The sequence below is a fragment of the Acartia tonsa genome, chromosome 14, assembly GCF_053477335.1.
Source record: "Acartia tonsa isolate MP-2025a chromosome 14, ASM5347733v1, whole genome shotgun sequence".
NCBI classification, from domain to species: Eukaryota; Metazoa; Arthropoda; class Copepoda; order Calanoida; family Acartiidae; genus Acartia; species Acartia tonsa.
Genome location: NC_137273.1, coordinates 30,810,685 through 30,824,881, shown reverse-complemented (window position 1 = coordinate 30,824,881; position 14,197 = coordinate 30,810,685). Strand labels below are relative to the sequence as shown.

At 32.0% G+C, this 14,197-nt stretch overlaps 3 protein-coding genes across 3 annotated transcripts in view; 1 reads left to right on the top strand and 2 right to left on the bottom strand.

Moving 5' to 3' along the window:
- Nucleotides 1-14,197, top strand: part of LOC145305407 (unconventional myosin-XVIIIa-like) — a 201,893-nt gene that overhangs the window by 126,331 nt on the left and 61,365 nt on the right. Inside the window, exons 35-38 of the mRNA XM_080147025.1 lie at nt 305-381; nt 774-851; nt 1,405-1,519; nt 2,002-2,079. Coding sequence (XP_080003151.1) covers nt 305-381; nt 774-851; nt 1,405-1,519; nt 2,002-2,079 — 348 coding nt within the window. The remainder of the gene's footprint in view (nt 1-304; nt 382-773; nt 852-1,404; nt 1,520-2,001; nt 2,080-14,197) is intronic.
- On the bottom strand, nt 4,941-6,197 carry LOC145306095 (uncharacterized). Its single transcript, XM_080148040.1, has 5 exons — nt 6,032-6,197; nt 5,878-5,932; nt 5,654-5,807; nt 5,246-5,446; nt 4,941-5,137 (listed from the first exon to the last, which is right to left on the bottom strand). Exons 1-5 carry the CDS (start codon nt 6,136-6,138, stop codon nt 5,052-5,054), a joined length of 603 nt encoding a protein of 200 aa, XP_080004166.1. The 5' UTR covers nt 6,139-6,197; the 3' UTR covers nt 4,941-5,051.
- LOC145306317 (irregular chiasm C-roughest protein-like) lies at nt 6,570-12,776 on the bottom strand. Its single transcript, XM_080148399.1, has 15 exons — nt 12,671-12,776; nt 12,192-12,318; nt 11,891-12,010; nt 11,589-11,704; nt 11,373-11,491; nt 11,091-11,192; nt 10,896-10,998; nt 10,539-10,629; nt 10,041-10,112; nt 8,554-8,645; nt 8,139-8,193; nt 7,393-7,475; nt 7,237-7,285; nt 6,782-6,879; nt 6,570-6,698 (listed from the first exon to the last, which is right to left on the bottom strand). The coding sequence occupies exons 1-15, from the start codon at nt 12,671-12,673 to the stop codon at nt 6,570-6,572; spliced, it is 1,359 nt and encodes a 452-aa protein (XP_080004525.1). The 5' UTR covers nt 12,674-12,776.

The window sequence follows — 14,197 nt, the reverse complement described above, 5'->3', positions numbered from 1 at the left end:
AGCTACTAATTAAGTAATTTCTAAAGATATATCCTTTTACATAAACCTATCTGTTTCCAAAATGAATGTTAGCCACTAATGTATTGCCCCGAGAACCTCTAAAACTGTGGTCTACAAATATTCATATTGTGTGCAAGGAAGTCCAAGATTTTTGTTTGGGGTGGTAGGGGGATGAGAGTTATTTAAAGATTTAGGAAGGTTACGGCACCCAAAAAATTTCGGGGGGCTAAGATACCACTCCCCCCTGTCACACTTTTATCCATTCTTAAAAACTTTATTTCAATGTTCTTCTTTCTATTTCTAGGCGGAGAGAATGAAGTTGGAAAGAGAAAAGCAAGATCTAATCAACAAAAATAAAACATTGAATCTTAACTCTGAAAGGTATTAGCCATTTTTTATCACTTTTCGCATTTAGTTTTTACATTTTTTCTCTATTTTAAAATTTGCTTTAATACTTTTTCTCCATTTGTTTTATCAGTTGTTCTTTGCAGTAATTGTGATGTCTATCTACCAAAGTAAGAGGATGTGTGTGTGTCTGTCTAAAAGCAACATTAATCTTAATATTTTTTTCAATATCTTTAAACTTTGAAATTAATACTTAATATCTTCTTAAAATCCATTATTTCTTATTTTATCTTGAATAAATCATAATCAAATATATTAGACAAAATTGCAACCAGGAACGTCCAGGAAAAGGGGTATTGGGGTAGATACCCCCTCCCTCTTTTTCATAAAGCTTGAACGTCTTTAAATGCAACTATTCCTAATTTTAGGATGGAAATGGAACTTTTGTCAAGCAGAGCCATGGAATTCAATGGAATGGAAGACGACAACTCAGACACTGTCTATAGGTAATCACTTATAGAAAAATCACGAAACTTCATTTCTTATTGTTATTTGTTATCGATCTAGCTATCTATTTAATTATCTTTCTGTATATATGTCGTTCTGTCCATCAATCTATATTTACATATTCTTTTATCAATCCATCCATCTAACTATCCATCTATCTATTCAACTATCTATACATCTATATATCCTACAATCTATCCATCTATCCAAACTATCTTTCCACCTATCTATATATCTATCTATCCATTCATCCATCCATCTATCTATCCATCCATCTTTCAATCCGTCTACCTATTCATCTAACTATCCATTTTCTGATCATCTATTTATTCATCTATCTATTCATCTATCTATCAATCCACCTATCTATCTATTCACCTATCTATCCATCTATATGTCCATCTTTATTTTAAATTATCTATACATTTATCAATCTATCCATCAAATATATTTATCCATTTATCAATCTATCCATCAAATATATTTATCCATTTAATAATCTATCCATATAATTATACATTTATAATTCCATCTATCTATCTATCTATTCAGAGCCAAATATGCACGTGCCATGAAAGAGCTAGAACATTGTAAAAAATTACTTAACCAGCAACATGAAGATGACCTAGAACAGCTGATGGCCCTCAAGAAACAGCTGGAGAAGAAGGTAAGCTTTCCTATTGGTCGCAATTAGTCACGTGGTTTATCTCCTTCTTTAATATTGGTCAGCTTTGATAATGTTATCATTATTGTCAATGTTATTGTTCTCAGCCCATTTTCGATTTAAGTTTTGGAAGTTAAAAAAAATGGGGGAGTTCATTTTACTTGAGAGGTTGGTGGTACCAATCCCCAAAATAGTTATGAGCCTGTACATTTGAGTATCTACATTGTAAAGGAGAACCATATCGGTTAGCGAGAGCCTTCGGTACACACAGATAGAAAGACGTCTTATTACTCAATTTGGAGAGTAGTAGTGGAAACGTTTGAACACTAGCTTAATGAACAAACCAATCAAAATTCACTTAAGTCCCCAAAGTTGTTAAGCCGACAAAGTGAGAAAATGTCATTATAAAACTTTGGGGACGAGTGTAATAAACAGTCTATTGTCAGTTACTGAGATAATTTGTATGCACTTTGTATTTGTTTTAGCTGAATGACGCCTATGAGGAGGTAGAGGAGCAGAGACAGAATGTGGCCCAGTGGAAAAAGAAAACACAAAAACTTCAGGTTGGTCTCTTTTTCCAGTATGCCATTGAAACCGGTTCTTAGCCATACTGAAAAATCATGTATAGCATAGTATTTTCCACAATTATTCACTAATATTGAAATAATAATCATAAAATTGATACCAGGTTTTTAATAGCCCAGGCTAACAAAACTGGTTATAATTTTTTTTCATTTTAATAGCCACGGAAAGCTGTTTAAAGTATGATGCGTTAAATAACTATTAAAAGCCAAGATTTTCTACGGTTAGTACGTTTGTCTATCCGTATGTCCATTTGTATTGTCATAGATGTCAGAATTGTCCTATCGATTTCAAATCCAGTTACATGTGATTTTCAGTCGTTCTGTGCAGTAATTGGATGTCTGTCTATCTGCCAAAATAGTATTATGGATGTGTAAGATATTTTTAAACTGTGAACGATTTTAACATACCAGTAAAGTGTACATGTTACATCTCTAAATAAATGCCTTCTTATGCCATATAAGGCAATACGCAATGCGTATTGAAACCATTAAACGACATTCCTACAAAACCACCAAAAAATGACCGTTCATTTAGCTACTCTACAAATATATAAAATGGCCGTACGTTCAGACAAACGACGGGTTATCGTATTTTTTGTTTGTTACCGTTTTAAAAGTCATATTTAGTAATTTATTGACAATTCCTCCCAAATATCGTTCAACATTAGAAAATAAACCTTAGCTAATACTTTTTATGAAAGTGCTATATGTTCAAGATTAAAATTCACCGTTTTATTAAACAACTTTTTTATTACATGTATATAAATACATTTATAATATAACAATACAAAAATATAAATATCATTTTCCACAAGGTTGGAAAATTGGTGTGTTTGGCAATTTTATTAATTAAATCGGCTTTTTAATCTACAGACAGACATACTGTTACTTTTATAATTAGATTGCGGCTGAGCCTTCGCATCTTGGAATTTTTTCAAAGAGGGAGAGAAAGAAATGTAGCCTAGAACCATAAATTAGTTCAGTAGTTATTGTGAGATCTTAACGGACAAACAATAAACCTCACTACCCAACGGAAAAGAATTTTTGGGGCCATTTTCTCTTGGGAGGTCTTGGGTCCCTTGCCCATAAAAGTAATACACTTTTTCTGGACCTATAACAAGCTTATCTGTGAAGGAGAACCAAATCGGTCCTGTGGTTTTATACAGGGGTTACTTTCCTAACTTTTGTATAACCCTTCCTTGCAATATATAGCCTTGTTACCTCCAAATACGTCTTCTAAGCTTTTATTTGATCGTACTGCAATTTTGCAATGCTGTATAAAATAGCGCAGCTACTCTACATATATATTTTTTTAATTTTGTTATTTTGCCCAAAGCATCTAGTATCTGGAGACTCAGCCCCAAGAAGTGGTGTGTTATTGTTCGATAGGGGCAACAAACCAATTCCCATAAACCTCCAAAGGTGGGAGTAATAGGGTGTTTCCCTTCCTAAAATTTTTTTTCAAAAACCACTAGATTACCACACTAAAACCTTTGCATTCCTCGTTTAACCTCTTTCAAAATAAAAGGCTTGGAAGTCACTTGCCCGCTCCCAACTCTAAATAGCCTGAAACCTGTCATTATCCATTAAAATACAAACCTCATTTTATCCCTCATTTTACCTCACTCAAAATAAAAAGCTTGGACGTCCCTGGACCTCTCTAAAGAGCCTAAATACTGCCAATAACAAATACTAGGATTTTTCTGAAAATTGAGTAATAATTAGTCCTGCAATTTACGATGTATTATTGGACAATTGTTATACATGTTATACATATATCCACCAACTATAATTAATAAAATTTAGATTAGTCAGCTATGCTTCCTAGGAAGCAAAGAGTTAACATCCTTGTTATTTGTATACAGCTTTGATTTGGTTAAGATTATTTTTACAAGAATAATTAGTTTTGTCATTTTTATAATAGGAACTATTAATCTCTATAATCCTTATATAATAGTAAAATGATGTCTATCTGTGTATGTGTCTGGTTTTATTTTTTATACTGACGGACTGACAAGCCGACATCGCCCTACTTTATATTTTACTAGCGGATTCGCCCCTAGCCTGTAGGGGCTTTGCCCCAAGAGGTAATTAAAAGAAATCAGTACCTCTTGAGCTGCCACCACTAATTTCAAATTAATATTTTTGATTGATGGTGATTTTTTTGGTTTTTTTTGGGTGGGTCGGGGGTGTCCCGCCCCAAAAGAAAATAGCCTAAAACCACCACAGGACCAGTAGGTATATTCCCTGAAGAGTAGAATCCGATCGGTTTACTGGTTACCGAGATCTTAAGGGACGGACGGACGGGCAGACAGACGGACAGACATCAAGCTACTTTGTATTATAGATGGTATACTTGATTTATCATCATTAAGTGTAGCAGATTTATCTGGATTTTACTTATAAATCATAATTTGATACTCCCTTCCCTAATAAATATCATATTTACATAATTTTGATAGTTATAATTTTACAATTACTACCTAAAATTATTTCATTTAAACTTCTATTTTATAACATAATTGGTTAAAACAAGGATGACAACATCCACAAAAGCAAAGTTAAACAGACTTTTTGATAATGTCAAACAACCTTAGAGCTGTACGTTTTTTCTACATATACCTAACTTACAGGAATCCTCATTTTAATTTAATTCTAATATTACTAAATGCGATTTATTAAGTATAGAAAAGCTAGCTTCGATTTTAACAATTTATGTTCACAATTTAATTATAATATACTTTTAAAAATTTATGATATCTGGGCAAATCTCTTTTTCCAATTGCATTACCTACAATTACCCCCTCCCTGCATCTACTAGTATTCATAACATGTAAGAATTATATGCAAAATTTTAGTAAAAATAAAAAAAAGGGATTTGCATATCTAAATATCTAAATATTTTATCACATTCAATTGAGTTCATTTAAAACAAGGAAGTCGCCATGTTTTTAAACCATGGTTGCCAAATCATCTGAAGGAATTATGCTGGTTGCTTCTTTTCTTGAGTAATATCTGTTTTCTCTTCCCTTGTATCCTTAAATAAAAGAATTTTATTTTACATTTTTGGTTTGGTGGTGTAAAAATATATTTGAACAAAATGGGGCAAGGATGTTGATGGATCATTGAAAATAATAATTAGTACCTGATTGTCTATATTGACTTGATCTGTATCCAGACCGTCTTAGCGTTGAATCTTGTCTTCTGTTTGAGTTCCTGCTTGAGAGTCTTCTTAGTAAGGGTGATCTTGTTCTCCTTGGAGGTGGTATTGGTGCTAGTTGGGATGGTGGAGGAGGGAGAGGTGGTGAATATGTATCTCTGTTGTATAGATCAGCTGTAGTCATACCTGGATACAATTTTTTGGATTTTTTTACCATTTAGATGTAATACCTACAGGACTAGGCTTATATACCAAGTTTGAAGGGTCTAGCTAAATATTTTGACCATTTTGCTCACAGTTTCAGAAGTTATGTCATTACGCCCCCCCCCCCCCCCCCTTTAAATATTATTAGTAAAAAAAATACATATTTCCATAGATACAGCTCCTAATTACCTCTGAAAGGTTGACCAGAGGTTCTTGATACTCTTCGTTGTGGAACATAAGTCTCTGATGACATTCCTGATCTTGACATAGTTGAGCTTAATGGTTCTGATAAGGTTTGTGATCTGTTGTCACTGTCTACACTGTATCCACTTCCTTCACTCATCTACAATGAATATCAAACAATACCTTAATTGTCATTGGACACATTATTTTATTGAATAATTAGATCTTACCTCTGATCCAAGGTCTGAAGTAGAATCAGTTTCATTGCTAAAGTTATCCTTATCCCTAAATAATAATAGTATTATGTATGTTGCACATATTTTTTTGCATATTAATCTTACTTAAACTTGTAATGCCAATGATTTAATGCAATTGCACGGATACCTGTAATATCTGATGAAAAATAGTACACCAAGTGATGCAGATGTAAGGAAAATGGCTCCAAAAATGCAGGAAACAAGAATAGGAAGAATGATTGAGGGCACTTCCATTTTTGCAAGTGTGAATGTGGCAGAATCAGATCCATATGAGTTCTATATTTGGCAATCACAATTTTGCACAATTGTTTAGTGCAAATATATCAACAATTTATATTTTGAACAGATTTTACAAAAAAAAATATGTGCAAAATTGTAGCCTTCCTCAATTGTGCAGGTGTACTCTGTAAAATCTTCATGGACACTTTTGACAACAGAAAGCGTGCTAATCACACCATCAGCTTTTGTTGCAGAAGAAATAGAGTATTTGTTAGAGTTGCTATCAATTTCCTGTTTGAAATGTACATTGGCATTAAATTGTTATTATGTCAGGTTAAATTTCCTAAGTGTTATCACAATAGTCATTTTTTAAAGAATAGAAATAATAAAATTGCATTAAAATAATTAGGGATTTTTAACTTTGCTTTGTTAAATAAAAAAATTGTTCAATTTAAGCCAAGTCCTTCCTTCCCGCTGACTGACCATCCAACTTTAGTTGGGGCTGGAATCGCAAACGCTTCACATGTCAACTCAACATCTTCATATTCTTTTCCAATTTGAGTAGCTTGACTGGCCTGAAATATTTTAGAATCATCATAATAAGCCATACAATGACTTATGATTTACCTTAAAAACACATCTTTTTTTTTTAAATTACCTTATTTTGAATATTTGGTGGTCCCTTCATGTAAACAGTTGCTGATGTTGTAATCTCAGGAAATCCTTTTACAGATACTCTACAGAAATACTTTCCTAGTTGTTATGATTATCTTTCTTAGTGGCCTGTAGAGTGTTTTGACTGGGGGGGGGGGGTAGTGCACCCCAATGTTGACACCCCCTTTAAACTAAAATTGAGGGGGGTTTATTGCAGGACACCTCTTAGGTATCCTTCACACACTCAAAGAATCAAACAAACACTATTATTTTAACTTTTAACACCCCATCTTAAATAAAGGGAGGGTTTTATCTTAACACCTCCCATGGCTGTTCTACTGTGTGTGTAGACCATTATTGAGGAGGGAGTAGATAGTTTAGGGGGATTGATATCCAAAGGGTTGACACACCACCTATATTTTTAAAAGTATGAAATATTAAATTTGAAAATCATTCCTATGTTCTTTTCATCAATTGTTATTGATAAATCTTCTCCATCATGAACCACCTTAAAAGAAAATTTATTTAATTTATCATAATAGGTTATATGATAATATATGATAATATATGATAATAGGTTGAGAATAAAAGAAAATTACTTAAGCTTATAGTAACCTGATTTATATCACCATTTCTATACCATATAAAAGTGGGCTTGGGAAAGCCATCTGCTTTGCAAGGAAGCTTCACAGTTGCACCTTAATAAAAAAAGAAAAAAATAAGTAAACAAATGCAAATGTCTGAGATTTTTATTCATCTTATTAATTCAATTTATTTTATGCATCAAAGTCTACAAAGATAATCTTTATATCTGTTCCCTCAATACTGCTTTATTATGTTACATCTAAAAATAGTTGACAGTTTACATTGACATTCAATGCTAAAACTAGAGTTGGCTGTTGAATATAAACACTAGACTTGAGTAGAGTGCATATCTTGACAAAACTACAAAACTAATCATTTATCAAACTCTCAAAGGAAATTCATGCATGGTTGTCAATTGTGTGAAAAACTAATTTCATTTCAGGCAAAACCTGTTTTTTTTATAATGCATGTAAGACATTTCCAGTATGGCTTCAAAATTGTTTAATATCTGATAGATTAGAATTAGTTTACGAAAGGTTTAAAAAAGTAGACTTGATGAAAGTGGAAAGTTTGGATAGATATATTTAATATCATAAAGCATTTCCTGAACCAATTATGAGTAAACACATTTTTAAGCAAGCAATTAAGTTTTTCACCAACCCCTCTTTTTGTCTGCTTTTTCTGGTTTCACATTACTCAATTTAATTAGCATATAAGAATTTTTATTTTACATATTTCTCAAAATTTGGCGACCATGAGATGGATGTAAAGATTACCTATGTCATCCGACACATCTGTGGGTGTCTCTGTGAAGATGGGATGGTAGTGGACCTGGCACAATTTTCAGTTTAATTCATTTTGGACCATGCTAATAAGAATAAAATTGTTTTTTTTGAGCCATTCTACTGAAATATTCTTATAAAATAAAATTCCAATACTTGTAGCCTTACATGCTTAACTTAGATATCACATAAACACAAATGAAAAATATGATTAAAATGATCTATTGAGTTTATAGAATATTTAAATGGAAGTTAATCTCTCTAAAAATGTTTTAAATACTCAAAGACATCCTTTCTTTTTTTTTAGGAAGAATTTAAAAAAAATTCTATTAACCTATCCTAGTAATATAGGAATTTTACTTTTAAAGGGGTTTGTTATTTAGTCACAATGAATTATCATGAAAATTGCCTTTGGAGTGAGGGTGCCTACACCCACCTTCCCCTCCAGATTTCTCACTTGGCATTTCACTGCAACTTTGTGGTGTTCCCGCCCAATTTTCTCTAAATATAAAAAAAGATATTAAGTAGAGTAACATTGATGGACGAATGGTTATAGAATACGTGGGTATTGTGAGAGATTCTGACATACCTTGATAAAATGTTTCACCCAGCTGGCTAATTTGAACGATACACATACCCCAAAACCTTATGTTTTTAGCCCATCCCCTCCCCAGACTATGGAGAAATGGAACACAGTAATAGTGTCTGACTGATTATGACGTAACAAAAAAAAATTAGCCAATGAGAGGCCACTATAAATTTTACCATTGGTCAATAACGGCCTCTCATTGGCTAATTTTTTTTGTTACGTCATAATCAGTCAGACACTATTACTGTGTTCTCCACGTAATCTATATCCATTGATTGGTGTGAGGGAGAGGGTGATTTCAATATCCCCCTTTCCTTTAAAAGCACAGATACAAAAATAGAGCAAGTAAAGCAAAACTTTTTAAACTGTTGTGAAATCAAACTTGTTGAGTCAAATTTTATCTGTATAAAAAAAAGTAACAGGATATCTATCTGTCTATGTTTATCTTTCTGCAACGAAGGATCTCGCTAACCTCTGCCCCAATATGGTTACCTTTTACAGAGTAGTTTCTCAAAAGTCCTGGAAAGATTTTATAAGTATTTTTCCCAATGAATAATATAATGTTCAAGTTTATTTTTTTTCTAATATGACCAAAGCTAATGATTAAAAAGAACCCACCTCAGAATGTTATCACTCTACTTTATAGTTTTGAAATAGATTTGTATTATAATTAGGTAATGCATTTATGCTAATTTAGAGCAAACTTTTATAACTTTTACATATTTGGTTAGCAACAGGGACCTCAAGGGATAAGACAAAGGACAACAAATTAGTATTATTACCCAATGTTTTTTCAAAGATTCAGATTATTGGTTGAAAAGTTTGGACACTACTAGTTTGGAACCAACAGAAAAGTAAATTCAATAAAAGTACTCAAAATTATTAATTATAAAACTTTGGGTACAAATGCTGATTTACAGTTTAATGTCCCCTCCCTCCCTTGGTTATGAGTCATAGGGTAGGTAGGGCTCAATTGCAAGCATAAAATGATTAATAAAAGCGCAGCATTTTTAAAATTATGGGGGTTTTCAGTATGTCCGTCTATCTGAAAGTTGTTTTAGATAAAGCACACATCTGCATTTTTTATGACTTATATATGACTATATATTTGGTTTTAAATCATTTAATTGTGTAGAGTTTGATTGTAAATGAATATTACAAGTTAATACAATTTTCATTTTTTCTGTATAAGATGCATATAAAAATATTAGGTTTCACTCTGAAGCAAATGTCCTACATTACACATTTGATTACCTAAAAATAAAACTAGATTTTTCTTGTAAATTTTAACATAAAATAGATATTACCTACAACATAAGTTTTATTTCTGCTGCCAATGAGTGGTATATTTTCTTCAAACCATAGATAAGACATTATTCCTACAAATCAATTCTTAAAAAGTGTAATTTATTAAATAAAGTTTACTATACTACAAAATATTTTCAATTTTTAGACCCAACTGGCTCTTGGAGCCAAATCCTTAAAAATAAATGTATCTAATATATTGTCCGAATTTTAGAAAATAATAAACAAAATCTATCTAATGGCAGTTGCGAATTCAAACCTGCTTTATAAAGCTTATTGAATTGACATATTGCAATATTAGGAACAGATTTAGACATCAAGCTGATTTAAAGTTATAACAGAGGTGTAATACCTCATCTCCCCCCCCCCCAAAAAAAAAATAGTGGACATCAATCATATAGACAGACAAACACTTGCATGGTCTTTGAGAGTAATTGAAGAGAAAATTTTGCATAATTTTCTTAAGTACATTTATTTTTATAATGGACGAATTATTATACCTGGATTAGTTTCAGCTGTGCAGGTGAATGTTACTTCATCTCCCTCTGTCAGCTGAGCAGGAGTAGATGTAACAGTTACAACAGGAGCATACTAAATAATGTCTATATAAAGCACTGCACAGGTAGCAGCACCCTGTGCATTTTTAGGCTGTATATTCAAAGAGGGGGACAGAAAATAGACTAAACCTTCCCAAGACTCAAATTTAAATGATAAAAAAAAACTTCCATGACCTATCAAGAGAAAACATTACATCTTTTCTCATTAAAACAGACGAACAAAACAATTAAGACAAAACACTTTCATTTTTAAAAAATCTTAAAAATCATTCAGACAAAAAATCTTGATTATTTTTTTACCTTGACTACAAGTTGGATAGAGGTTCGCAAAGGTTGACTCAGAGCAGAATTTTCAGTTTGACAAACTATTTCTGTGCCATCATCTTTCTTTGTCACATTATACCTTTGGAAAGTAATTTTCTTGTTTTTCAAAAAGTATTAGTTAAAAATATATATTAATATTATCAAGATTCATAAACCTTACATCTTTTGTACCTTAAAATTGATGAAACAGTCATCCTTTTTCCATCTGGTAGTGTTTCGCTTGTGTCTGTTATGTTTGGCTTTTCTAAGGAGTTGTTTTTACCATCCATCCAGCTAAATAATATTATTGTATTATAGTCAATAAAGTTAACATTATTGGATTACATGCATTATAAAATTTTAGAAAAGGGCATAACAGGTGGGGAAGTTGTGAAAATACAAGCAAACTATTATGCCCCTAAAAAACATCTTATTAATTCCATATCATGTATAATATATATAAAAATCACTTACGTAATAGTGACCTCTGGACGGCCTCCAGAAGAAAAACACTCCAGGCTGATTTCAGTTTCTTCAGTTGTATTTATCATAGCTCCATTTAGTATTATTGGAGGATCAGGAGTCACCAATACCTGTAACAGAAATTTTTCAGTTGTGGTTTGTAGTGTAAACACATCTGATATAAATCAAAACTAAATAATTATTATGAAGAATATCAATCAGTTTCACCTCCAATGTTGCTGCTTTGGATCTAACAGAAGGAAGATCAGCAGTAGCTCCTAGCTGACACTCATAGACAGCATCATCATCAATTACAATATTGCTAATCTCCAGGTTATGTTCTCCTAAAATATCAGATGTAGCTTTGTCATTGGTTGTTTGACTATATTCATGTTCCAGATAACCTACACCTCCGGAAAAGTTTTTGAGATAAAATCTATTACTTTAAAATACTCAACCAGATCCAAGCAATCCATATTATGAATTATCCTCCCAACTCTTTCTCTTAAATTGCATTATTAGATATCTACCTGCGGCTTCATTGCCCACCATCCTGTATCTTGAGTATCCTGGGAGGTCCCTGGGAGTGTCTAGGCCAAATCCATCCTTGGTCCACTGAACATGTCCCTGCCTGTTCACTACTTTGCATACTTGAAATCAATTTAAAATCATTAAATCATTAACTTGACTGTGATATTTAGTGAGTTTGGTTTCATTCATAATTTTGTTATTTCTTATCTGAGTATAATACTTATGTTCTTGAAAAATAATTCAATTATCTGTCCTTTTTTCAACAACCTTGATTATTCTTATCTATTATTATTAACTTACCAAGTACTTTAGTGTCCCCAATCCTAGCAGTTGTATCTGAAGGTTCCTCTATAAATCTCTGAGTACTGTCAGTACAAACCACCAGCAACAGTAAACAAATAATCAGCTGTGGTAAATTGTAGGGCACCTATCAAATATTAGGATCAAGGAAAAAATGAACAAATATCTGTAGCCAAATTTTTTATAATTGTTCCTAAAAAAAAACTTTTCTATGATCATTATCAAATCAGAATATTAGAAATATTGTTGTTCATGTTATAGAGTATTATGTTGGGGGGGGGGGGGGGAAGGGGAGAGATGGCTTTTCAAGTCCCCTGTAAGAGATTTTATCAAGTAAAACTTAACCTTATCTATGTAGTGCCTATGCCTATGGGCAAAAGATCTTAAAGGCTCTAGATGCAATCAATTGCATATATTAAAGTATTTCTTGGCTAATAAAAAATGTAGACATCTATTTCTATTTTCACTTGATCCTATACCATTATAGTAAAGTTTATTTTTAACTTTTCACATGTATATTTACATAAATAATATCCATTTATTAATGAATCTGTCACATTATTATTGCACTAATGCTAACAATCAAACTGCCCTTCATAACACAAAATATATATTAACTGTAAGGTTAGATTCAGGGATAAATGTATAGGACAATGCAAGATTAATTAATCTTCCCCCATACTCAAAAGATACAAATTTCGACCTTATGAGTTTTGAAAATAAATATTGAAAGATCAAGTTTTGGGGGAAGAAAATTGTATATTCTATTCACTTTTCCCTACATTTCTGGTTTTGCTAGGTATAAAAAGTGTTCGTACAATATATACAATATCATTTAGAATAAATTCAGCACAGAAAGGCTTTTAATTCAAAATATCCATAAGGCTTTGTTTTGGTCATTGAATTTTCAAAGGTTTAGCCCCAAACCCCTTGCTAATCTCTTTCTAAAAGGCTCTTTCAATAAAGCTATTATAGCCCAAGATTTAATACTAAAAAAAAACATTATTTGTTGTTGAATTTCTTTATAAATTACTTTTTATTATGCTAACTATTGTTGTTTTCATAAAACTTTGATAGCCATAATATTATTTACATCATGTATGTATGTAAATCACACTCTTAAAAAGATTCAATTCATTTTAGCAAAAAATCAGAATTGTCTAACATAATATCATACATATGAGGCACTTGAGGGTGGTAGGGTGGGATGGGGGGAGGGTTAGGGTGGTGTCCCTCCTCTCATTTTCTATTTTAGTTTTTAAACAAATTTGAGGGGTTATTTTTTTCTATGGGCGATTTAACTTTGGAGGGTAACCTGTTCTGAAATAGTTAAAAAACCCTCCAGGATCGAACCTATGAGAAACGAGATGAGAGAGAGAGAAAGAGTAACAAAAATTAAAGGACAGCGCAGCATGTATTTATAAAGTAGCTGCACTTTAAGAATTGCTAAAATGTTTTGATATTTTTAAGAGTGCATAAACAAAAAATAATCTCACCTCTAATAGAGAAAATTACAGTGATATAGGGAAGGTGAATGGAAGATAAATCAATATTTCATTGATTTTTACTCAATATTTTTGAGATACAGAATGACAGAAATTCAGGGATCTAAAGGGATAAGACAATGGCCGATAAATTGATGTAAATCCACAATCATGATACACAAAATTACCCTTTCTGTAGATTACAATTATTAGTTAAAACGTTTAGACACTCAAATTAATTGACCAACAGATCAAAATTAATTAAAACTCCCCAAAGTTGTCAAGCCAACGAATACGGAACGTTATTATAAAACTAATGTTATAAACATACCCTACCCCTTCCTGACAGAAATTAGTTTGAGTTAATTGTGGGAATATAATTTTTTTCATCCATTGGCCTATCTCTGTTTCCCTGCATAATATGTATAAGAGTATATGTGGGTTATATTACATCAATTTTGATAAAACATAATAACAGATCCTTTACATTATACCATATTGTAGTAGCGCACCCACTCTAAT